The 27,500-nt window shown below is 42.1% G+C and overlaps 2 protein-coding genes across 2 annotated transcripts in view; one reads left to right on the top strand and one right to left on the bottom strand.

Annotated features, from left to right (window-relative positions):
- Positions 1-15,524, top strand: part of coro2aa (coronin 2Aa) — a 47,993-nt gene extending 32,469 nt beyond the window's left edge. The window contains exons 6-13 of the mRNA XM_053622220.1: positions 8-187; positions 3,420-3,536; positions 4,976-5,080; positions 5,924-6,020; positions 6,661-6,773; positions 7,540-7,630; positions 8,176-8,453; positions 13,680-15,524. Coding sequence (XP_053478195.1) covers positions 8-187; positions 3,420-3,536; positions 4,976-5,080; positions 5,924-6,020; positions 6,661-6,773; positions 7,540-7,630; positions 8,176-8,453; positions 13,680-13,802 — 1,104 coding nt within the window. The 3' untranslated portion in view covers positions 13,803-15,524. The remainder of the gene's footprint in view (positions 1-7; positions 188-3,419; positions 3,537-4,975; positions 5,081-5,923; positions 6,021-6,660; positions 6,774-7,539; positions 7,631-8,175; positions 8,454-13,679) is intronic.
- Positions 15,525-18,644: 3,120 nt separating this feature from the next.
- On the bottom strand, positions 18,645-25,118 carry anp32b (acidic (leucine-rich) nuclear phosphoprotein 32 family, member B). The gene is made up of 7 exons (XM_053622239.1): positions 24,860-25,118; positions 20,861-21,010; positions 20,637-20,759; positions 19,900-20,086; positions 19,698-19,822; positions 19,395-19,452; positions 18,645-19,290 (listed from the first exon to the last, which is right to left on the bottom strand). Exons 1-7 carry the CDS (start codon positions 24,911-24,913, stop codon positions 19,214-19,216), a joined length of 774 nt encoding a protein of 257 aa, XP_053478214.1. The 5' UTR covers positions 24,914-25,118; the 3' UTR covers positions 18,645-19,213.
- Between the last annotated feature and the right edge of the window lie 2,382 nt (positions 25,119-27,500).

Raw genomic sequence — 27,500 nt, 5'->3', positions numbered from 1 at the left:
TGTGCAGGTGATGGTGTGGAACCTGAACTCACCTGAGCAGGTGATTAAGAATCCGGTGCGTTCCATCAGCATTCACACAGATGTGGTTCTCTCCATGTCCTTTAACACAGACGGCAGTCGCATAGCCACGTCGTGTAAAGACAAGAAGATCCGCATCATCGACCCGCGCACAGGAACACTGCTGCAGGTGTGTGTGTGTGGACTCCAACAGAGAAAGGATTTATTTTATATATATATGTATATATGTGTGTGTGTGTGTGTGTGTGTGTGTGTGTGTGTATGTATATGTGTATGTACAGTATCTCACAGAAGTGAGTACACCCCTCACATTTTTGTAAATATTTGATTATATCTTGTCATGTGACAACACTGAAGGAATGACACTTTGCTACAATGTAAAGTAGTGAGTGTACAGCTTGTGTAACAGTGTAAATTTGCTATCTGCTCAAAATAACTCAACACACAGCCATTAATGTCTCAACTGCTGGCAACAAAAGTGAGTACACCCCTAAGTGAAAATGTACAAATTGGGCCCAAAGTGTCAATATTTTGTGTGACCACCATTATTTTCCAGCACTGCCTTAACCCTCGTGGGCATGGAGTTCACCAGAGCTCCACAGGTTCCACTGGAGTCCTCTTCCACTCCTCCATGACCACATCACGGAGCTGGTGGATGTTAGACACCTTGTGCTCCTCCACCTTCCGTTTGAGGATGCCCCACAGATGCGCAATAGGGTTTAGTCCATCACCTTCACCCTCAGCTTCTTCAGCAAGGCAGTGGTCATCTTGGAGGTGTGTTTGGGGTCGTTATCACGCTGGAATACTGCATACTGATCATGCTCTGCTTCAGTATGTCACAGTACATGTTGGCAGTCATGGTTCCCTCAATGAACTGTAGCTCCCCAGTGCCGGCAGCACTCATGCAGCCCCAGACCATGACACTCCCACCACCATGCTCGACTGTAGGCAAGACACACTTGTCTTTGTACTCCTCACCTGGTTGCCACCACACACGCTTGACACCATCTGAACCAAATAAGTTTATTTTGGTCTCATCAGACCACAGGACATGGTTCCAGTAGTCCATGTCCTTAGTCTGCTTGTCTTCAGCAAACTGTTTGCGGGCTTTCTTGTGCATCGTCTTTAGAAGAGGCTTCCTTCTGGGACGACAGCCATGCAGACCAATTTGATGCAGTGTGCGGCGTATGGTCTGAGCACTGACAGGATGACCCCCCACCCCTTCAACCTCTGCAGCAATGCTGGCAGCACTCATACGTCTATTTCCCAAACACAACCTCTGGATATGACGCTGAGCACGTGCACTCAACTTCTTTGGTGGACCATGGCGAGGCCTGTTCTGAGTGGAACCTGTCCTGTTAAACCGCTGTATGGTCTTGGCCACCGTGCTGCAGCTCAGTGTCAGGGTCTTGGCAATCTTCTTATAGCCTAGGCCGTCTTTATGTAGAGCAACAATTCTTTTTTCAGATCCTCAGAGAGTTCTTTGCCATGAGGTGCCATGTTGAACTTCCAGTGACCAGTATGAGGGAGTGTGAGAGCGATGACACCAAATTTAACACACCTGCTCCCCATTCACACCTGAGACCTTAACACTAACAAGTCACATGACACCGGGGAGGGAAAATGGCTAATTGGGCCCAATTTGGACATTTTCACTTAGGGGTGTGCTCACTTTTGTTGGCAGCGGTTTAGACATTAATGTCTGTGTGTTGAGTTATTTTGAGGGGACGGCAAATTTACACTGTTACACAAGCTGTACACTCACTACTTTACATTGTAGCAAAGTGTCATTTCTTCAGTGTTGTCACACGAAAAGAAATAATCAAATATTTACAAAAATGTGAGGGGTGTACTCACTTTTGTGAGATACTGTGTGTGTGTGTGTGTGTGTGTGTGTGTGTGTGTGTGTATGTATATATGTGTGTGTGTGTATGTGTGTGTGTATATATATATATATATATATATATGTGTATATATATTCCACTGAACTGTGGAATGTTGTTTCTTGTTTCTCAGCTCTCTGTAGATCACAGGGCTCATTTGAACTGTTATAACGTGGTGGTTTAACAGTATAATCTATAACGCGTGTCGTTTGCGATCCGGACCCATCGTGCTCTCTATATATTTTAAGCATGGGTTACACAGATTAGGACCTCTGCTGGTCAGACAGTGCAATTGCATAGGATGCATAATTAATTAAATGCTGATATAGAGGGTATGCATTGACCTCACCTTCCTGATGGAACACGCCCCCCTCGGCCGGACTGAGCCGCAAAACATCCAGCAAAATGGCTGGTTTTAATAGAGGAAGCTGTGAAAACACTAGTATAACCAACGATTATCAGCTTAAATTAAAGGCAGTTGGACTCAACGGTGACCCTTACAACCTGCCCAAGAACCTGTGCTCCATGGACATTGGCATGTGGCCAGAAATCGGTTTTCCCGACACGTGTATGTACCTGAAGTGTACAAAAACCTTGACGCTTGGTCCTACTTTAAGGTGGGATTTGTTGGAGAAATTAAAGTGATTAGAACACTAATAAATATTCTGGTTGTATGTGGACAGGTATGTACAAATATATATTTTATTTATTATATAATTTTATCTGGTAACCCGTAAGCTAGCTAGTCCTGGTTTTTATCTATCTATCTATTAGAGGGGCATTATTTTAATGATTTAAATTAAATATATTGCATGTTTTTTGCAGATGCATTTATGTGTTGTTTTTATGACATTGACTGTATTTTTAAAATCTGTTTATTTAATTCATATTTAAATGTATGGTTTTTTATTTATTTATATTTTTTATGTTAAGTTAATTGAATTATTTTATTAATGATTTAAGTAATTTTATCCTTTGTATTTTTGTATTCATCATTTAATAAATGATCATTATGTTGTTTTTATTTGGCGTATATTATATTTACACTGTTGTATATTTGTCATTTTTTCATGTATGATTGACTTTATATTTATATAAATAATTTGCAGTATAATTATATCCAATATAGAATATATTTTTAATGTATTACAGGGTGATTTTAATGTAGCATTTTAAATTATATTTGTATTTCATATATTTCTTTATTTTACGTACTTATTTACTTGACTAATTAACTTATTCAGTTCTTTTAACTTGGTAGCAAAACCGAATAGATGTGTGTGTGTGTGTGTGTGTGTGTGTGTGTGTGTGTGACATACGCTCCCTCTTCTCAGCGGTCCACATCTAAAACTCACTCTTCACCTGAGTGAAGATCAACAGTAGAGCTGTAATTGCACACACACACACACACACACACACACACACACACACACTTTGTCCCCTCCTAATTAATGTAACACGGGCTTCACTGTGTCTGAATGTGCGGTGTGTGTGTGTGTGTGTGTGTGTGTGTTTCAGGAGACCAGCACAAAGATACACAGAGCCAGTAAAGTGATGTTTCTGGGGAATCTGAAGATGCTGCTGTCGACGGGGAACTCTCGCTGGAACCATCGGCAGATTGCCCTGTGGGATCAGGTGAGATCCGAGTGGAGAGACATGCATGTGTGTATCCAGACTGGACGCCTATGGGACTTTTTACTTAGTGGCTAGTCAGATATGAAGCTTGTGTGACAGAGAAAGACCATGTTAACAGTGTGTATGACTCAAGAGTGTCTGCTGGAGAAGATGGGATTGGACAAGAGTGTCTGCTGGAGAAGATGGGATTGGTCAAGAGTGCTGGAGAAGATGGGATTGGTCAAGAGTGCTGGAGAAGATGGGATTGGACAAGAGTGTCTGCTGGAGAAGATGGGATTGGTCAAGAGTGTCTGCTGGAGAAGATGGGATTGGTCAAGAGTGCTGGAGAAGATGGGATTGGTCAAGAGTGTCTGCTGGAGAAGATGGGATTGGTCAAGAGTGTCTGCTGGAGAAGATGGGATTGGTCAAGAGTGTCTGCTGGAGAAGATGGGATTGGTCAAGAGTGCTGGAGAAGATGGGATTGGTCAAGAGTGTCTGCTGGAGAAGATGGGATTGGTCAAGAGTGTCTGCTGGAGAAGATGGGATTGGTCAAGAGTGTCTGCTGGAGAAGATGGGATTGGTCAAGAGTGTCTGCTGGAGAAGATGGGATTGGACAAGAGTGTCTGCTGGAGAAGATGGGATTGGACAAGAGTGTCTGCTGGAGAAGATGGGATTGGACAAGAGTGTCTGCTGGAGAAGATGGGATTGGTCAAGAGTGTCTGCTGGAGAAGATGGGATTGGTCAAGAGTGTCTGCTGGAGAAGATGGGATTGGTCAAGAGTGTCTGCTGGAGAAGATGGGATTGGACAAGAGTGTCTGCTGGAGAAGATGGGATTGGACAAGAGTGTCTGCTGGAGAAGATGGGATTGGTCAAGAGTGTCTGCTGGAGAAGATGGGATTGGTCAAGAGTGTCTGCTGGAGAAGATGGGATTGGTCAAGAGTGCTGGAGAAGATGGGATTGGACAAGAGTGTCTGCTGGAGAAGATGGGATTGGTCAAGAGTGTCTGCTGGAGAAGATGGGATTGGTCAAGAGTGCTGGAGAAGATGGGATTGGTCAAGAGTGTTTGTTATTGGTTAAGAGAGTTAAGAAGATTTTGTCTTGTATTTATTTCATCTTTTACATGACGTGTTTTTGTTTTGTGTATGAAGGCGAATTATTATTTAGACAAAAGTACAGTCCCACTCACTAATGTTTTTCCTGATGATCCGGTCTTGATGCTACCCTCTTTGTATATCCTGATGGAAGTGTCCGGTAAAGCACTGAACATTTCTCCAGGTAAACATTGGGGGCGTGTCATGATTCACCTTAAATTACAGAAAACATTACAAGATTAAACCTCCAATGTAGTGTTTGAGTTTAAGAGCTGTGTCTCAAATAGCATACTTCTGTATGTTCATGAAGTGAATAGTGGTGTGTGTGTGTGTGTGTGTGTGTGTGTGTGTGTGTGTGTGTGTGTGCAGGAGGACCTCTCCCAGCCATCGTTTCAGGAAGACCTGGATGGCTCCTCGGGTGTGTTGTTCCCTTTTTACGACCCTGACACACACATGCTTTACATAGCTGGCAAAGTGAGTACGCATAACACACACACACACACACACACACACACACACACACACCCCCACACACACACTCTCACTCTCACTGGATACACTGGTTTGTGCAGTAAATTTTTAACCCAGTGTAGTTATTTCCCGATTGTTTCGGTGTTTTCTGGTATGTAAAACTCTTGTGCTGCGCTGATTTTATGGTGTGTGGCATGGCTGTGACGGTGGGCGTGGCCCATGACAGGAGCTCATGTCAAGCTACAATCCGATTGGCCCGTTCCTGGTGATATTTGTTTCTCATTTGCATAAAGGTGAAGAAATTCACCCGTTTCTGTAGAAAATGACTGCGAGGCAGGGTGAAGGTCAGGACTAGCTCACATCTAACAGATCAAAGAGACCGGCAGGTTCTAGAATCAGGTTCTAGAATCAGGTTCTAGAATCCTTGTCAGTTGATTGAAGTGGTGTTTTTTTTCTTTTCTGTTTGAGCTGTTTCTAATATACTGCTGATTTACATCCTGGTTTGAAAGTTGTGGGTTTGGTAATAAAGTGAAAAAGAAAAATTAAAAATTAAGCTTTGATGGGGCTGAGCAACAAATTTAAAAGCACCACACACACACACACACACACACACACACACACACACACACTGAAATACTCCTACAGTATAATTACAGTTTAGTGTGTGATGATTACTGAGTGTCGTCTCTAATACCCTAAAAACATGAGCAAAAACACCTCATTACTCTTTACTGATTATTACAACATTCAGTCCCCATAAGGACATCATTTAAATTCAAATTAAATTTAAATTAAATTTAAATGTGTGTGTGTGTGTGTGTGTGTGTGTGTGTGTGTGTGTTGTAGGGAGATGGAAATATCCGATATTATGAAATCAGCTCGGAGAAACCATATGTGCACTACCTGACTGAATATCGCTCTCTCCTCCCACAGAAAGGAATGGGTAATAACGCGCACACACACACACACACACACACACACACACACACACACACACACACTCACTCACTCACTCACTCTCACAGACACACACTCACATGTATGTTAACATTAATATATTAGTGATGTGTTAATAAGCAGTGAGGTAGTGTCCCAATCCACACACTCGTATCCGAAACACTGTTAGAACATTAACGTGTGTGTGCATTAAGGGTGGAACCAATGGTTTGTGATGGAGCCGTGCGTGTGTGTGTGCGTGTGCGTGTGTGCGTGCGTGTGTGTGTGTGAGAGAGAAGCTGATGATGTAAATCACCTGCAGCAGTGTGAAGAACACAGGACACACAGGTTCTCTACGCTTCACACTGATGTACACAAATTCTTCATTTCAGCCTAAAGGTTTAAACCCACAGGGTTCAGTAACACTCGTTACTTTACTGTTACTGTATAATAAATGTGGACTTTTAACATCAATTATTTATTGCTTATGTGTTATTTATTATTTATATAATGTTTAGGGTTGAAATGCTGTTTTGTTTTTTGTTTGCATTTTCCTGTTTATGACCTTGAGTTTGATTTTATTATTATTATTATTATTATTATTATTGTTGTTGTTGTTGTTGTTGTTGTTGTTGTTGTTGTTGTAGGTGTGATGCCGAAGCGAGGGCTGGATGTTTGCTCCTGTGAGGTTTTCAGGTTTTACAGACTGGTGACCACAAAGAGTCTCATCGAGCCACTGTCCATGATCGTCCCACGCAGGGTAACGCACATACACACACACACACACACACACACACACACACACATATTTACAGAGCTAAATATATCAACACATTGATAGGTCACTGTGGCTCTGGTATGTTTTGTGGGAAACGGTGACCTCTAGTGAGCAGAGAGCAGCATTACATGTGACCTCGTGTATCAGTGGTGTCGATCACCTCGTCTCGTTAATTAACATTAATAATTTAACTCAGTAATTTACTGATGAAGATCGTCATCCTACTCCATGCCTACACGTACAATTTGTATTATTCATTTTTTCTGACTTTTGTTCTTCCTGTTATTTTTCTGTTTCTCATTGGAGCCCTGGATGCATTTCTTCAGGTTCAAGCGAAGCAGCTAAGATTTGAATAAGTGAAATGAGATGTTAGTCGGTAGAACAAGTTTCCTTTCTGTTTCTCTGGCCTTGTTCCAATCTTGTTTTTAATGTGCCCTTGCTGACCTTCTCTTGGCCATTTGAAGGGACGTTTCATTACTTCATTATCTGAAGATATCGCTACAGTTTCCTTTTCAGAAGCTAATTATAAATCCTGATTACTTCCTCAGTGTGAACAGTTTCACAATATTCTGAAACCAATGTGCACACTCTTGAGATAACACATTAAAATCATTAAGGACAGTCACTTCTTTAAAATGTAAAGTTTGCGCAAGATGATAGATTTTTTGTCTCTGTATTAAACAGTGTGTGTGTGTGTGTGTGTGTGTGTGTGTGTGTGTGTGTGTGTGTGTGTGTGTGTGTGTTACAGTCTGAATCCTATCAGGAGGATATTTACCCGATGACGGCTGGGAAGGAAGCAGCCATGACAGCGGAGGAGTGGCTGAGTGGCATGGACAAAGGTCTGAGCGTCTACAACACACACACACACACACACACACACACACACACACACACACAGAGTTTTTATAACTGTTAATGATGTTATCATCACACTAAAAAACTGTATTAATCTTTTTATAAATAAAGATGCCAGAAAAGGTTATTTACAGCGATGACACAGAACCACGGTTCTCACGTGACGCTCTGGAACCACCATGAAGCTGTGACGTGTATATTTAGGCGATATTTTTAAACATTTGTCACTCCGGTAGAAATCACACGTGTACTGTATATATACTACTGTAAAACAATTCCTCAAACTCTTTGAGAACCCTAGAATACCTATTTTTGGTTCCCTATAGAACCTGTATGCTTTTTAATGTGTGGTATGTGATTGTTGTACATCTGTGCTGTTAGCCCCGCCCCCAAGTACTATATGAAGTGTACATACCAACATTGTAGATGTTTCCACATGTGTAGTAATTGCTGTCTCCAGCTACAGAGAGAAAAATTCCGAATGTGAAATTCCATTAAAGGCAACTGAAAGCTCGCCCCTCCCCCGCAGGGCCAGTGCTGGTGTCCCTGAAGCCGGGCGTGGCCACTAAGGTGGAGCTGGATGAGGATGAGGAACCGGTGAAAGCTCCGAGTGTTCAATTAGACACCCGACGGTCTCAGAGTCGACCTGGTCTTCAGCAGCTTACCTTCGCTGAACGCCAGAGGAACATGGATGAGGAAAGACAGGAAGTGAAGAAAGAGGACAGGAAGGAACAGAACTTCTCTGAGACCATTGCTAATGGACAGCGAGACATCACACTCTGCTCACCGCCTAAAACTGAAAACGAGGTAATACACACGCACGCACACACACTCACTCTCTCTCTCTCTCTCTCTCTCTCTCTCTAATATATATATATATATCTCACGCGCTCTATAATCACACGCTCTCTCTCTAATCACACGCTCTCTATAATCACACGCTCTCTATAATCACACGCTCTCTCTAATCACACGCACTCTAATCACACGCACTCTAATCACACGCACTCTAATCACACGCACTCTAATCACACGCACTCTCTAATCACACGCTCTCTCTAATCACACGCTCTCTCTAATCACACGCGCTCTCTAATCACACGCGCTCTCTAATCACACGCGCTCTCTAATCACACGCACTCTGTAATCACACGCTCTCTAATCACACGCACTCTGTAATCACACGCTCTCTATTCACACGCTCTGTAATCACACGCTCCCTGTAATCACACGCTCTCTATAATTACTCGCGCTCTCTAATCACGCGCTCTCTAATCACGCGCTCTCTAATCACACGCTCTGTAATCACACGCTCCCTGTAATCACACGCTCTCTAATCACACGCACTCTCTAATCACACGCTCTCTAATCACACGCTCTCTAATCACACGCTCTCTGTAATCACACGCTCTCTAATCACACACTCTGTAATCACACGCTCCCTGTAATCACACGCTCTCTATAATCACTCGCGCTCTCTAATCACGCGCTCTCTAATCACGCGCTCTCTAATCACACGCTCTGTAATCACACGCTCCCTGTAATCACACGCTCTCTAATCACACGCACTCTCTAATCACACGCTCTCTAATCACACGCTCTCTAATCACACGCTCTCTGTAATCACACGCTCTCTAATCACACGCTCTGTAATCACACGCTCCCTGTAATCACACGCTCTCTATAATCACTCGCGCTCTCTAATCACGCGCTCTCTAATCACGCGCTCTCTAATCACACGCACTCTGTAATCACACGCTTTCTAATCACACGCTCTCTAATCACACGCACTCTCTAATCACACGCTCTCTAATCACACGCTCTCTAATCACACGCTCTCTGTAATCACACGCTCCCTGTAATCACACGCTCTCTATAATCACTCGCGCTCTCTAATCACGCTCTCTCTAATCACACGCTCTCTAATCACACGCACTCTGTAATCACACGCTCCCTGTAATCACACGCTCTCTATAATCACTCGCGCTCTCTAATCACGCGCTCTCTAATCACGCGCTCTCTAATCACACGCTCTCTATAATCACACACACTCTGTAATCACACACACTCTCTAATCACGCGCTCTCTAATCACACGCTCTCTATAATCACACACACTCTGTAATCACACACACTCTCTAATCACACGCTCTCTAATCACACGCTCTCTAATCACGCGCTCTCTAATCACACGCTCTCTATAATCACACACACTCTCTAATCACACGCTCTCTAATCACACGCTCTCTAATCACGCGCTCTCTAATCACGCGCTCTCTAATCACACGCTCTCTATAATCACACACACTCTGTAATCACACACACTCTCTAATCACGCGCTCTCTAATCACACGCTCTCTATAATCACACACACTCTGTAATCACACACACTCTCTAATCACACGCTCTCTCTAATCACACGCTCTCTAATCACACGCTCTCTGTAATCACACGCACTCTAATCACACGCTCTCTATAATCACACGCTCTCTAATCACACGCTCTCTCTAATCACACGCTCTCTAATCACACGCTCTCTATAATCACACGCACTCTAATCACACGCTCTCTAATCACACGCTCTCTAATCACACGCTTTCTAATCACACGCTCTCTCTAATCACTCGCACTCTCTAATCACGCGCTCTCTAATCACACGCTCTTTATAATCACACACACTCTGTAATCACACACACTCTCTAATCACACGCTCTTTATAATCACACACACTCTGTAATCACACGCTCTCTCTAATCACACGCTCTCTATAATCACACACACTCTGTAATCACACGCTCTCTCTAATCACACGCTCTCTCTAATCACACGCTCTCTATAATCACACACACTCTGTAATCACACGCTCTCTCTAATCACACGCTCTCTCTAATCACACGCTCTCTAATCACACGCTCTCTGTAATCACACGCACTCTAATCACACGCTCTGTATAATCACACGCTCTCTGTAATCACACGCTCTCTGTAATCACACGCTCTCTAATCACACGCTCTCTAATCACACGCACTCTAATCACACGCTCTGTATAATCACACGCTCTGTATAATCACACGCTCTCTAATCACACGCTCTCTCTAATCACACGCTCTCTATAATCACACACTCTCTGTAATCACACGCTCTCTAATCACACGCTCTCTAATCACACGCACTCTCTAATCACACGCTCTCTAATCACACGCTCTCTAATCACACGCTCTCTGTAATCACACGCTCTCTAATCACACGCTCTGTAATCACACGCTCCCTGTAATCACACGCTCTCTATAATCACTCGCGCTCTCTAATCACGCGCTCTCTAATCACGCGCTCTCTAATCACACGCACTCTGTAATCACACGCTTTCTAATCACACGCTCTCTAATCACACGCACTCTCTAATCACACGCTCTCTAATCACACGCTCTCTAATCACACGCTCTCTGTAATCACACGCTCCCTGTAATCACACGCTCTCTATAATCACTCGCGCTCTCTAATCACGCTCTCTCTAATCACACGCTCTCTAATCACACGCACTCTGTAATCACACGCTCCCTGTAATCACACGCTCTCTATAATCACTCGCGCTCTCTAATCACGCGCTCTCTAATCACGCGCTCTCTAATCACACGCTCTCTATAATCACACACACTCTGTAATCACACACACTCTCTAATCACGCGCTCTCTAATCACACGCTCTCTATAATCACACACACTCTGTAATCACACACACTCTCTAATCACACGCTCTCTAATCACACGCTCTCTAATCACGCGCTCTCTAATCACACGCTCTCTATAATCACACACACTCTCTAATCACACGCTCTCTAATCACACGCTCTCTAATCACGCGCTCTCTAATCACGCGCTCTCTAATCACACGCTCTCTATAATCACACACACTCTGTAATCACACACACTCTCTAATCACGCGCTCTCTAATCACACGCTCTCTATAATCACACACACTCTGTAATCACACACACTCTCTAATCACACGCTCTCTCTAATCACACGCTCTCTAATCACACGCTCTCTGTAATCACACGCACTCTAATCACACGCTCTCTATAATCACACGCTCTCTAATCACACGCTCTCTCTAATCACACGCTCTCTAATCACACGCTCTCTATAATCACACGCACTCTAATCACACGCTCTCTAATCACACGCTCTCTAATCACACGCTTTCTAATCACACGCTCTCTCTAATCACTCGCACTCTCTAATCACGCGCTCTCTAATCACACGCTCTTTATAATCACACACACTCTGTAATCACACACACTCTCTAATCACACGCTCTTTATAATCACACACACTCTGTAATCACACGCTCTCTCTAATCACACGCTCTCTATAATCACACACACTCTGTAATCACACGCTCTCTCTAATCACACGCTCTCTCTAATCACACGCTCTCTATAATCACACACACTCTGTAATCACACGCTCTCTCTAATCACACGCTCTCTCTAATCACACGCTCTCTAATCACACGCTCTCTGTAATCACACGCACTCTAATCACACGCTCTGTATAATCACACGCTCTCTGTAATCACACGCTCTCTGTAATCACACGCTCTCTAATCACACGCTCTCTAATCACACGCACTCTAATCACACGCTCTGTATAATCACACGCTCTGTATAATCACACGCTCTCTAATCACACGCTCTCTCTAATCACACGCTCTCTATAATCACACACTCTCTGTAATCACACGCTCTCTAATCACACGCTCTCTAATCACACGCTCTCTAATCACACGCTCTCTCTAATCACTCGCACTCTCTAATCACGCGCTCTCTAATCACACGCTCTTTATAATCACACACACTCTGTAATCACACACACTCTCTAATCACACGCTCTTTATAATCACACACACTCTGTAATCACACGCTCTCTCTAATCACACGCTCTCTATAATCACACACACTCTGTAATCACACGCTCTCTCTAATCACACGCTCTCTCTAATCACACGCTCTCTATAATCACACACACTCTGTAATCACACGCTCTCTCTAATCACACGCTCTCTCTAATCACACGCTCTCTAATCACACGCTCTCTGTAATCACACGCACTCTAATCACACGCTCTGTATAATCACACGCTCTCTGTAATCACACGCTCTCTAATCACACGCTCTCTATAATCACACGCTCTCTATAATCACACGCTCTCTGTAATCACACGCTCTCTAATCACACGCTCTCTAATCACACGCTCTCTAATCACACGCTCTCTAATCACACGCACTCTGTAATCAGACACTCTGTAATCACACGCTCTCTAATCACACGCACTCTGTAATCAGACACTCTGTAATCACACGCTCTCTAATCGCACGCTCTCTAATCGCACGCTCTCTATAATCACACACTGTACAATCACACGCTCTCTATAATCACACGCGCTCTGTAATCACACGCTCTCTATAATCACACACTGTACAATCACACGCTCTCTATAATCACACGCTCTCTGTAATCACACGCTCTCTAATCACACGCTCTCTAATCACACGCACTCTGTAATCAGACACTCTGTAATCACACGCTCTCTAATCGCACGCTCTCTAATCGCACGCTCTCTAATCACACGCTCTCTATAATCACACGCGCTCTGTAATCACACGCTCTCTATAATCACACGCTCTCTATAATCACACGCTCTCTGTAATCACACGCTCTCTAATCACACGCTCTCTAATCACACGCTCTCTAATCACGCGCACTCTGTAATCAGACACTCTGTAATCACACGCTCTCTAATCACACGCTCTCTAATCGCACGCTCTCTAATCGCACGCTCTCTATAATCACACGCGCTCTGTAATCACACGCTCTCTATAATCACACACTGTACAATCACACGCTCTCTATAATCACACGCTCTCTAATTATAATTCTCAATATTATTGTTTATATATTTATGTATTGTCACAGGAAGTTTATTTTGTGTGTGTGTGTGTGTGTGTGTGTGTGTGTGTGTGTGTGTGTGTGTAGCTCTTGCAGCTATATTATAAGCAACAGGAGGAGATCCGGCGGCTCCGTGAGCTTCTCGGTCAGAGAGACGTTCGGATAAAGCAGCTCGAGCTCGAGATAAAAAATGTCAGGAACTCCCGCTGAGGAGGGGGATATACACACACACACACACACACACACACACACACACACACACACACAGAGGACCTCAAGCTGCCTAAACCTGCTTTAATCATGGAACACTGCGTCACTTTTGTACAGCTTTGTGCGTAAATGTGGCTTCATTTAGTTTCGCTTTGTTTTGTTTTTTTTACGCCTCACAGCTATGCAAGGTTATTTTTAATCATTTTTATTTTGGAAAAAAGGAATGATGTGCCTGTCTTAGATAATGCGTTCAGGTGTTTTATGTCTGCGAGCGTGCGCGTGTGTGCGCGTGTGTGCGTGTGTGTGTGCGCGTGTGTGCGTATGTGTGTGTGCGTGTGTGTGTGTGTGTGTGTATTAATCTCCAGGTAAGACATGATGATGATGATGATACACTGTATGAATGTGTGTGTGAGTGAAAGTGCTGTATGATAAAGTTACGGGTATCTCACAGCGACACGCTTTACTTCTCTCTTATTTATTTTCTTGTGTTCCGCTTTATGTATTAACTCTTCTTTTGTTTTTTTTAAAAGCCAGTAACCAAAAAAAGAGCAAAAGATAATTAAGAAGCCTGGAACTGTAGCTGAAGATGTGATGATTGTTGTGAAAGAGCAGCGCAGGGTTTAGGATGGTCTTCTCACAGCGCTGAGCTGCGCTCGCTTTTTCTCAAACTTGCTTTAATTCAACACACTGCCGTTTTAGAAAAGAATCTAATAAAATAATATATGTAAAATATTTTAAACCATGACCAACACTTCCAGTATACATGTCCGTGATCCTGCAATAATGTTTTAATAATTCTATTAATAATGTTATGTTTTCACGTGTTTTCACGTGTTTTCACGTGCTCTGATGGTTATATTACACTGGATTCTGTTTTTAAAACATCACTTTTCTCTTAACTGGATTTTTTTTTACTACACATTTACTTATTTTTATTTTGATTAGCTCCATTAATATTTGTATCCATTTTTAGTTCACTGTTTGGATATGAATAAGAATTTAGACTGGATTTATGGCTTGTGTATAACGAGGGAACACACGTTTAGGATTTCTTTTTTTAAGTAATTTTCAGTTGATCACCATGTTTCCCACAACTGCGAGAGAGATTCACTTTAATCTCTCTCTCTCTCTCTCTCTCTCTCTCTCTCTCTCTCTCTCTCTCTCTCTCAGGTTACTGTATCACCTGTTTTATTAGCACATCTTCACTCTGGTCTAAAGTTTATTAATAACAGCTTTATAAGAACAACCTCTGTAGGCTTTGTAGTGTTTATTCTGCCTGGTGTTTCTCACTCATAACACAGTTACAGTTCACCTCAACATTAATATGCGAGTGGCTCAGGGTGGAGTTTTCATTTAGGTTAACAGTTTGCTACATTAAAGAGAGCGATGCGGCGGTGCTTTAGTCCTGTGTTCTGTATTCAGCTCTCTCACCTCCTCATCTGTAAACTCTGCTCAAATAAACCAGCTTCAAAGCTTCGACTTTCGCTAACACCGCCATCGCACTCACCGTCTCGTAGCCGAGCCGCATCTCGTAGCCATGCCGAGTCTCGTAGCCAAGCCGAGTCTCATAGCTGCGGTGCATTCTGGGACTTTGAGCTCTAAAGTGGCAGTGACTTCTACACTGGAACATTGTGATTGAGAAAAGAAGTATTGTTTTTAACAGCGAAGCCTGACTGTGAACTTTTTTCTCCTATTAAACTCCATCGTAACTCCATTTCTCACGGGAATAACACAAATACATCGACAACCAATAACTGATCCGCGCAATCCCTAAACATCTCCCTGATAATTTCACTACAAACGTGTTTAACGTGTTTCGGGGCGGAGTTTAACTTTAACACGTGTAATTACACACAGTCGCATCTGTCAGTATTGCGTGCGGTGTTTATAGAAGATTATCCGGAGACTAATAATAAACACACAGGGCGAGTTCATCAGTTTCACACTCAGACATTACCACTTTCTCATTCTACACGAAGGCATGTCCGTAGGAGTTCCGTATAAACTGTAGATGTTCTAAAACCCTGGAACTGTCCACTTATACGTCACTTATTCAACACTGTACATGCGACCTTGTCTCTGAAGGTGTGAAGTGAACACTTAAACTCAGCACTAAAAAGAGTTCAGACTAAAGAGTCCGTCCAACACTGGGGTGTTTATTCCGAACCGGGGAGTTCACTCGCGTGGGCTTAACGCTAAAGATGATCGAGTTGTTTTATTTTTCAGCACCTTTATTGTTGATGAAGATAAAAACAGTTATTGTGCATATACACACGCACGCACACACACACACACAGTGTAACACATGTCTGAACAAAAGCCATATGTTTAAAAGAAATCTGTAAAAGTGTGTGAGAGAGAGAGAGAGAGAGAACAGCCTGCTGAAAAAACAATAGAAACCATCACAGACGTTCTAATGGTTTTCACTACAAATACCATTACAAACCATCAGCTAACCATTAATTAATTAAAACCATTACCATTATTGGTCCTTAATGGTATCCACTAGACATGACATAAATGATCAGTAGAGACCCATAGGGACTATTACAGTTTCCATTAAAACCAATACAATTCCCATTAAAACCATTACAAATTCTAGGAGGGTTTCTGTTGTTGTTTTTTTCAGCAGGGAGGATTCAAACAATTCAAATAAGTTCCTTTTTAAACTGTCCTATGATTCACTGTGTACTTTTAAAGTTGTTAATTATACACACACACACACACACACACACACACACCGTACTCACACTGCTGTAGTGTCTCATCTCAATTACAGTGTGTGTTTAGGAATGACTCGTGTCTCTGCCTTGTTTTTTCTGGCTCCGCCCCTAATCGGTAGGATTTGCGTAGTGTCCTTGCTGGTTTTGCAGGGTGTTGTGTAGTGGTGTGAACCCCAGGCTTTGATCAGATACGATACAGATGAGTCATTCAGCAAATGTGAATATTCATGAAGTCTTCATTCACAACTCAAAATGCAGTTTAAATTTCACTGAAATGACCTAATAATGACCTCTTTTCAGCGAATGTAACGATCTGACAGAAGTTATTGATTTGCCGGCGTTTCTAGACGTTGTGTAAAGGTACGTTCACACATACAGTGACTCGCAGCGACAAAGCGTCCGGAGACGTTCATTTTTAGTGAGAGCTGGTGACTTCCGGCAACATGAGCGACAGCGACTGGTGGTGACTAGATGTGGGCGTGTCCAGCGATACAACAAAGTTGACAAAAGTTAAACTTTATGCAAATTTGGAGCGACTTAGTGCAGCAACTACCAATGGGAGTAAAGACTATAGCAGACGTGATCTGTGATCCCCCATGCTGCCTGTGAGGACATGCCATCCTGTGGACATGGACAGTCCAAATAGACGTCCGCAGTGGCAGAGAGCACACACTGCTTCTTCTCCGTCTCGTAGGATATGATGCATGTATACGCTGGTGACTTTTATATACACTTATATACTCTTCCTCCAAAATCTTTCATTTTAGCGGCAAGAAAACTGGTTTCTTGACAAAAGTGGCATGTGAGTTGCCCCACCCACTGATAAATGTTACTATGGCGACCAGTAATAGGAACGCCTCCTGGTGACTTCATAGTACAGCGCCTGGAGACTTAAAATAAAATAATAATAAAATAAAATAAAATCGCTGTATGTGTGAATGTAGCTTAATGGTGGTGTAGCGGCTCAGTGCCCCTTTCAGCTCCAGAGTTATTAATGCACCTTGTGGTCAAACATGAGAACTGCAACAAACAACCAAAAAAATAAATAAATAAAAATAATAATAGAGGCCCAATGGGGCAGGAATCACTCAGCCCATGCTCGACTCTACGGAGGAGCAGAGGACAGGACAGTTGCCAGATTGGGCTAGTTTAAACACAGCCAAGATCTTGTTTTACAGCAAATAATCAGAATTTAAACTAATACATTTCCACAAAAAGACAGTGTAAGTGCAGACAGTGGGTCATAAGCCATATTTGGACTGAATTAGTTTATCAGCAGGACGTCTGTAATAGATTTTTTGTACACGTCTCCTCAGCGATGAAAGTCCACCGGAGGAGCGAGTTTCTAGCGGGATGTATTTTGTACAAACCCGCATGTGTGTGTCACATGCATCATTAGATATTTAAGGAGGATGGAGAAATACTCTTTATGTAGCCGATCCGGACAGAAAGAGTCACAGAGGAGCTCCTGTAGAGCAGGAAATTACCCCAGGATCCCCTGTACATTCGACCCCATCCAAATAGGGCTAACGCTGTACAGCATTATTTCTATTGCAAAGATCGGGAGAGGGGACTAGTGGAGTGAATAATGTCTGTTGATCAGAAATGTGTGAAATACTTGTTTTCCACACAGAGATCCTGTCAACAACAGGCACAATTGTGTCCCCCGTTTCCAATCTCCAGGTCTTTCGTGTGGTGGTTGTAGCTGGGCTGGAAATTTGGCTAAAATCTGGCAACCGTGGTTAACGATGTTACATCTAAATATCTATTACCTTGCTCTAAAAATTGAGTAGATAGTGGCCTACAGCGCGAATCAAGTGTGATAATTTAGTTTGAGACTAGGTCATCATTAATGTCGTTCTGACACGCCAAAATCTATGGTTACCTACAACACATTTACCAATGATGTACGAGTTAAACTTCATCACATCCCCGTTTCAAGCAGTATTTTACTATAACACACACATTTTATTAGCTTTTTTCTGTAATACACTGCCTTTGTAGAATTTTTTTATGCCTCTGGAGGTGATTCTTAGCGCAAAGGTGGTGTAAAAGTGGGCGGAGTCAGTGCCGTCAGGTGGAGGTGATGGTGGAAATCGGATTAAATCAGAGGACGATCGAAGCACAAAATGTCATTTTATTTACAAAGTTTGTATTCTTCGTATTACAGAAAGTAAAAATTTAGCAGTGACACGGAGGTGTGTGACGAGCCGCCACGCTAAAAAAAATTATGGCTCGCTTGTCACACGGTTGCTATAGCGATAATCTTATTGAGAAAGTGAACCAAAAGAGACAAAAAATAAAAATAAGGGAAAGAAAAAAACCAAAACAATTCTCCAACAAAATATTAAAAGCACAGACCCAAAACTAGATCCCCAAAGTCCTCACACAGGCTCTTCACACACAAACACACGCAGGAGGGGGAAGGGGCGGGGCTTAGGTGGGACATGGGCAGGGATTGGAGTTGAACATGTGGAATGCTGAGTGGACCGACCAATGGCACATGCGCGCACACGTGCGCTCTCTCTCTCGGTTCCACATGCCCCGCCCATGCGGTACAGTCTTATCCCCAATGGGGTAGAAATACATGGAAGGAAAAATGAGGGGCGGGGCAACTGAGGTCAGTGAGTAAAAAAGGGGAGGATGGGGTTAAGGAGGAGAAGAGGAAGCTGACTGGCCGGTTGGATTTTATTCATCGTCGTCGTCATCGTCATCATCTTCATCGTCGGCTTCTCTCTTCCTTTTCTCTCCCGTCGTGACGACTTCTGTCGGAAGAGCAATCAGGGATCAGTTTGTCGCAATTTAAAACCTTCTCAACTTAAATAAATAAAAAGAAAGAAAGAAAGAACTGCAGAAATTTGTTACATACCTTCTTCTTCATCCTCCTCATCATCATCCACCTCTCCATCCTGGCCAAAGTCTTCCTCCTGAAATCACAGAGCAGGTGGAATAATGTGGCAGTGAACACGCCAACTACAAACTGTATAATAACTACAAGCTCTACTAACGGGTCAGATTTCACACTGAAGTCACTCTGTCCCAAGAACACATCCGTTTATACCCGTTCTGTCGCTTAGCAACCAACGTGTACTCCGCCGTTAAAAAGAGAAGCTCTGAATAAAACTGTGTAAAGGTGCTCAAGTCCGGTACCCAGGCCAACACTGTAACTGACCTCATCCTCTCCACTGACGTCTTCGTCGTCTTCCTCTCCTTCTACCTCGTCCTCATCTTCATCTTCATCCTCTTCTTCATCAAAGTCTTCCTCCTCAACGTCCTCCTCCTCTTCCTCCTCACCCTCTGCAGAACACAGGTCAGATCAGCGGAGAAACACAGAGAGCCAAAACCACCAGCATGGAACAGAAAGTGAAACTCACCCTCGTCTTCGTCCTCGTCCACGCCGTCCACCTCTCCGTCCGAGTCAGAAGCTTCGCGGTCCTCTGCGTCGTATCCGTCCAGATACGTGAGCTGAGGCAGCAGTTTGAACACACTCTCCCGATATCCGTTCAGATTAGTCACTTCACAGTTGAAAAGATCGAGACTCTTCAAGTGGTCGAGTTTTTTCTGAACGTCACAGGAAGTGTTAGAGTTAGCTAACAGGCTAATAATTTTATGATCACTGCTGGTGCAACAGTGCTAATTTTCACCAACCCACAAAGTAGCATGATAGTAAACAGGCTAACCCACAAACTTGCACAACAGTAAACAGACTAACCCACAAACTAGCATGACAAGCTAAAGCACAAACTAGCATGACAGGCTAACCCACAAAAACTAGCATGACAGGCTAACCCACAAACTAGCATGATAGTAAACAGGCTAACCCACAAACTAGCATGACAGGCTAACCCACAAGTGTAATAGTAAACTAGCATTTTATTAGCAGGCTAATCCCAAAACTAGCATTACAGTAAACAGGCTAATCCCAAAACTAGCATTACAGTAAACAGGCTAACCCACAAATACTCTCCAATTAGATTTTCAACATTATGCTAGTGTTCCTTCTTTAAATCCTGGACTAATGTAAATACTCTAATAAACAGAATGTTATAAAGGTAATGTTTTTAATATTGGTGGTAAATTTACATATGTAAATGAGTAAGCAAACACAAACCAGAGGTTCCAGCGTGCTGATGTCTTTCAGTTTGTTTCCACTCAGATCTAGATGCGTCAGGTTCGGGAGTTTCTCGGCTAAAACGTCGAGGCCGCCGGAGATTCTGTTATCACTGAGTTCCAACTGCAATAAATAAAATGTACAGCGTTAAAAAAAAAAAAGATTCTCCCTGCAATAAAATATTACAGAAGCTGCAAAAGGTGGATGGGAAATGGCTGCCGGACCTTTTTGAGCTTGGCGAGTTTGGGCAGGTTGGACACGGAGACTAATCCCACGTTTATCAAACTGAGATATTCGAGATTGACGAATTCAGCAGTGAGGCCTTCGATCTTCCCTTCGTTCGATCTGCAGTTCTCCAGAACGAGTTCCTGCACCTGAAACAAACAAAACAAACAGTATATCAGAATTTATATATATCCTATAATATTCAGATTTAATTTAAAAGAAAATGTATGCAAATTAGTACTCATTAAGGTGTTTATTTTAATATTACAGTAAGGACAGATTACAGAACGGACTGAGGGAAAGAGGTCGATATCTAATACTGAAGTGTGCTGTACGCAGTTCACACGATGCTAAACTGGTGGCTATAGGCTTCCATTACTTGTTAGCTATAATAGCCTCGTAGCGAACTTCAGACCGAACGCATCTCCACTGATCAACGTTTTGCAGAAAAGAGTGACACTGATCACTCAGTCATTCGGATTGGACTAGAAGTGGTACAGTCCATGTCACTTCCTGTTTCGACAGGAGCCACACCCCTTACTCAGTTACACTTTTTGGTTTGAGTTATAAATTCCAAACATTTATTGTAATATACATTTATAGTGGTATCAAATTTCTCATATTTGATGAGCAAGATGATCCAATCATATTTTTGCTATCTTCAATACTAAAAATACAGACTGTCCAAGATCCTTCTGGTTAAACAAATATATTAAACAAGTTCCAAGCTCAGTAAGAACACATTTACAGAGGGCTGGGTGAGTAATGACATTAACACCGCGGTATAAAAGCACTGACAGTACAGTTCAACCGATTGATCGGTTTTGCAAAAATCCACACCTATAGTCCAGGTTGCGGCTGAGAAGGGTCCGCTGTCGTTATATGGTACGACAGCATCCCCTAGAGATGAAACAAAAACTACTGCTGACTAATTTTGTTGTGTTATTTGAAATGTTTTTGAAGATGTCTCTAACTTTACTAGTTATTTGGAGTGCTAGTTGGACTTTTTAAGTTCGGTTTGGATGTATATCTTTTATTTACTTTAATATTTATTAATAGTTTTTTAATTTTTATTTTTAAATGCAGTACATTTTCATGGCAGTCAGTACTGTTTATATTTGTAATAAAAAAGTTCAGCAATATTGTACTTCGAGTGTTCAGTATCAATTTAAAAAACTATCGGTTGATTACTCGGTTATCGGCAGGTAGGTACCACATGACTTTGTTATCGGTATCGGTGACATCCACTATCGCTCGACCTCAAACTGACAGGCGACAACACCCCATCATACTGAGCAGCATGTAGCATAATCTTAATACAACTATTATTATTTACTGAAACAAGTCACAGATTGGACGCTAAAATATATTCTTGTGCTCAGAGTTTCATTTTCCTCCTTAATTAATTTTTTTCTAGAATGTTAAAAAAAATAAAGTATCTGAACTTCAGGTTTCTATAGACATGACTCACACTGTCAGTAAACCTAAATCCTATTATCCTAAATCGTGTTTTGTAAAGATCATTTTTGCTTTACACCACAGCACTGTTGAATCCTGGATTGTGATTGGTTCAGAAGGTGTTTTCTATACAACAGCAGCTCTAACAGTAGAGCGGGTTTATATCATGTTTCACTAGTAACAGCTTGTTTCACGTGAACGTGTACGGTGGACGCTCCAAATAAACGGATTAAAAACGTATGTAATCGTTATGTAAGGAGAGATGTGTTTGTTTAACGTTTATGGAAGGTAAATACGTTTTCCGACATCTTCAGGACAGAAGAGTTTACACTTTGTTTCTATTTGTTAAAAAAAAAACACTTCAATTGCATAAAGATCAACAATGATTGCTATTTCAGAAATTCTTCTAGAATTAAATATAATAATAATAATAATAATAATAATGAAGAAGAAGATATTGACCAAACATGTTCGGGTGGATCAACTACATTTCATGAACATTGTGTACTTTTGACTTTTCACCTAAAGAATCTAATTTAAACAAACATTTAAAAGATTCAGTGGCATTTATACGAGTTATAATGCTTTTCAAAATGCTAAACTAGAACCAGATACCTCGATATAATGAAAACTCACGATATTATTCTGTATGATCTTTATACCTGGAATGATTATATCACTACACACAGCTGTGAGGGGAAAGAAAAAGTACCATTTCTGTTTATAAATAACTGGGATTTTATTTATTACCTAAAAATCTCACAGACAGATTCCTCTCTCTCTCACACACACAATAATATTATATAAAACACACACACATATCTCTCTCCAGGGTGTGAATGGTGAACAGTGTTGTCCTTTCAGAAGCAGCATTAGAGAATCTCTCTCACACTTAAATACCACAGAAAACGCGTTTCCTTCTTGCTTTAACTACAAGCTGTGCGTGTTTATGTTTCGTCTAGGAGCTAAACTTCGACATGATGATCGTGTAAGAATATTTCACACCATGGAGACGGAGAGAAACACCGAGAAGGAGAGAGGGAAAGATTAGTAAAGATGGAGAGTCGCTTTCTTCCTCCACAGAGACAATATGGCGAAACTGAGCTGTTCTACAGTAACACCACAGAAACCCGTACGGGGGGAATATTCGGTCAAATTACTCTGCTTACACATATTTAACCGTCTAGAACAAGTGTGATTTAAAATACCAATAAGTAAGCACAGTTTCATGCTTTTATTAAAGAAAAAAACAAGAGAAAGAAGCTAATTTCCGCCGGATTTTCCCCCTGAGTAAGTAAATGTGGGCGGTTTAGCTGAGCAGCTCCGTGTCACTTCCGTCGTGATTACGATTAGAAAAACGAATCAATTCCGAACAAACTCGAGAGAATTCGAGAAAACGTGTTTTAGATTTGTTGCGTGAGGTAATATTTCGATTTTTAGAGATATTAAAGGAAAACGTTTTAATCCGAGTATTGTGTTACTAGCTCAGCGCGAGGCGTAATGGCGGGAAAGCTAGCTTCGAGGCTAATCTCCAGAGAACAAAACTTATCTTTAAATAAATAATAATAAAAATAAAAAGTTAAACAGGACGAGTTGAAAGTGTTAACGTTTTTAACTCTAATTTTCAGTTTATTTTTCAAGCTGTTGATTTATTTACGAATTGATTTAAAACCAGTGAAATGATAAATGATCAAGCGGCCCCTTTAAATCCAGCAGCAGCGGCTCAGTAGCTGAGAGTTGGCCAGTTTCACCAGTTTGCGTTATTACAGTCGGTAGTGACGGTGGCACAAACATGGACGTTTACACATATCTGCGGTGTAAATGTGCTTCAGACTGGAATTGTATATCCACAGCGAGCGGATAATGATTTACAGAATCGTTAGATTTGTTTTTCGGAGCGGTTTCAGATAAATGGCGCCCTGTTTTTGTGTGGGGGTTTTTTTGGCAGGAAGATTAGCAGCAATGCTAACTAGAGCCAACATGGCCACCATAGCTTTACAGTGAAATCGCTTTGAACCAGTTCAATCCGACACACACACACACGCTCGGACACTTACAGTGAGGGGGGAAAAGTTATAAAATATCGAAATAGACGACCTGGAAAATGTTATAATGCCGAAATATCGAGCGAAATGAGTTAAAATGGGTCAATATTGCGCACTAATAAAAAGAGCAAGAATATATGTGATTATTTCCCCCTTAAGATTTCTGTAGTCCATGTGGACTACATGTTATAATAAATACAATAATAAATAAGACGAGCTGGTGTTAATACAGCGAGTAAAATGTTGTGTAAAAGCAACGCATGTACACATCTTAAAAGCCATGTGGATTTCCTAATGCACCTCACTCAGTGTTAAAGGAGGCAGAAAAGTGAGGAGAGCAAATCATCAATACACAAAAACCTAAACAGCTGTGTATAAGAAAAGCTCTCGCACAAATCATATGCAATAATAATACTAATAAAAACACCACCCCTAGAATCAATAAGAGCTGGAAGAAAGAGCAGAAAGACTTGTGAAAGTGAAAAACGCACTCACATCAGACGGTGTCCTGTTTCTGAGCTCCAAATGGATCCTCTTTTTCATGTCCATGTCGCCAGGCTGGTTAAAAAAAAAAAGTTGCACTTTCTGTCGCTCTTGGGTTTCGCAGGAGATTTGTACCGAGCTCAAAAGACAGAGAGAAAAGCCCTGAAGGAGAGGAGAAATACAGGAGTGTGTGTAAACGAGCTAAAAACCCCCCCAAAAAACACCACGCCAACTTAAACTCCGACACACACACAGAGCAGAAAGCGTGCAGCGCTGAAAAAAGACTGCGAGGCGTGCAACAGCGGCGCCGTGTGGCCGAACAGCGGAACTGCAGCGGCGCCACACAGCTCCTATACTGTTCGGTGTTATGTAAAGATTCCATACTGCAAATATATACTGTCTCGGTGTTATATACAGGAGCAATGGGTGGGAAGGTGCGTTTTAAAAATATGTTTCTAGATTTCTTTCAGCTTACCTGCGCAGGTCTGGACAGTGTAGTAATGCCACTTCATCATCAATACACCCTCCCTAATGGATTATCCATCCATCTTCCATACTGTTTATCCTGTTTACACAGGGCAGGGTTCCAACCCATTGCACACATACATTCACACACTACAGACAATTTGGAATTGCTAATCAGCCTACAGCGCATGTCTATGGACTGGGGGAGGAAACCAGAGTATCCAGAGGAAACCCCCGAGGCACTGTGAGAGTATGCTGGCGCCATGCACAGGTAGGAGGCGGGATTCAAGCCCCCAGCCCCGGAGGTGCGAGGCAAATGTGCTAACCACTAGACCACTGTGCCCCCCTCATCTCATCATATCATATATTTTTTATTTCCATAGCATGAAAACTATCATTTAAAAAAAAAAATCACATTTAGAAAACTTTTTTTCTAGAGCAGTTTTCATATACGTGGTAGATCAGAGTGCTGTAACGACAACCAAAAAGTACTAAAGTAATTTTTGATAAAAAATAAAGTAGTAAAATGCACAAAGGTGAAGTGAAAATCCATTCATCCATTTTCTATACCGCTTATCCTTCAGGGTCACAGGGAACCTGGAGCCTATCCCAGGGGGCATGGGGCACAAGGCGGGGTACACCCTGGACGGGGTGTCAATCCATCACAGGGCACAATCACACACACATTCACACACCCATTCACACACTACGGACACTTTGGACACGCCAATCAGCCTACCATGCATGTCTTTGGACTGGGGGAGGAAACCCCCACAGCACAGGGAATCGAACCTCCAACCCTGTAGGTGTGAGGCGAACGTGATAACCACTAATCACTGTACCCCCTGTGAAGTGGAAAATAACACAACAATTGTGTATATGAAAATAAATATGTAAGGAATGATTGTATGAAACTAATGCACGCCGCGGCGGTGTGATGCGGCACAACGTGAAGCGGAGGTGCTGCTACACCCTGAAGCGCATCATTTTTGTATAACCGCACGGTCTGGAGCGTGTTCTTCCACTTACACCACAGCAACTTGCCAACCATTACAATGTTTCATTTATTCATGAACGACACATCACACATCACAGATTTAATGCTGTGGAACATCAGAGAGAGAAGTTAGTTCCTGTTCTCAATTACGTTAGAGCTGCGATAAACAGTTGTTGCCTTACCAGTCTCTCTCTCTGTCTCTCTAATATGTTTTATTAACATTTGGTAAAGCACATTAATATTTAATTATTTTTTTATTTATCTTGAGTTGTATTTTGATTCTCTTGTAAAATAATGAATATTTGCTGTCGCATCTGTTCTCACATTCTCTGTAATGTGCATACTCTAAATGTGCTTAAAATGTAATGTAGATTATTTACATAAAATATATTCGGTAGTTAGCAATTAGCATATGAGATTAGCAGCTAAGTCCAGCTCTGTGTTGCAGATAATCAGGTGAAAGTAGCTACATTTATACTCAAAAAGTCACTACCATTCATGAGATAATGTCAAACTAATTTGCATATTCATTGATTTATAATGATAATTTGCATATCAAAATGTGCTACATGTAGAAGTAAGAATTTCAGAAGATACAGTGATCAGTGATTGGTCGTTGGGAACAATGGTGATCATTGATTGGTTGTTGGGGACTAGGCTCTTTTTGAGATAAAGTTGCTAAAGGGGAATAAATGTCTCCAAATTAGCAACTCTGAGATAATGTAGCTTTAAATTTACACTTTATTTCATTACACACCACTCACCGTGCGTTATGGGTATTACACACACTCCACACACACCACTCACAGTGCATTATGGGTATTACACACACACTCCTCCACACACACACACATTACTCACACTACATTATAGGTATTACGCACACACACACACACACACACACACCACTCAGACTGCATTATGGGTATTGCACACATTCATCCACACACACACTGCTCACAGTGCATTGTGTGTGTGTGTGTGTGTGTGTGTTTTAGCCATACATCTTGTATAAGGCATGTACAATTACTTGTAAAACTAGTATCTGTCAGGGCGCACGGTGGCTTAGTGGTTAGAACGTTCGCCTCAGGGTCTGGGGTTCAAGTCCCGCCGGGGCCATGTGTGTGCGGAGTTTGCATGTTCTCCCCGTACTCCTCCGGGTGCTCCGGTTTCCTCCCCCAGTCCAAAGAC

This window comes from Ictalurus furcatus, chromosome 3 (assembly GCF_023375685.1).
Source record: "Ictalurus furcatus strain D&B chromosome 3, Billie_1.0, whole genome shotgun sequence".
NCBI classification, from domain to species: Eukaryota; Metazoa; Chordata; class Actinopteri; order Siluriformes; family Ictaluridae; genus Ictalurus; species Ictalurus furcatus.
The sequence above is the reverse complement of the archived record's forward strand: the minus strand, read 5'-3'. Positions and strand labels throughout refer to the sequence as shown.

Bases quoted from the DNA above. Each gene is read 5' to 3' on its own strand.
- anp32b (XM_053622239.1), bottom strand. From the start codon at position 24,913: ATGGACATGAAAAAGAGGATCCATTTGGAGCTCAGAAACAGGACACCG. The intron at 20,760-20,860 runs GTCCGGCAGCCA...TATTTATTGCAG, and splicing joins AACTCGCCAAGCTCAAAAAG to TTGGAACTCAGTGATAACAG. The intron at 19,823-19,899 runs GTGAGTTTCACT...TGTGTTCTGCAG, and splicing joins GGACGAGGACGAAGACGAGG to AGGGTGAGGAGGAAGAGGAG.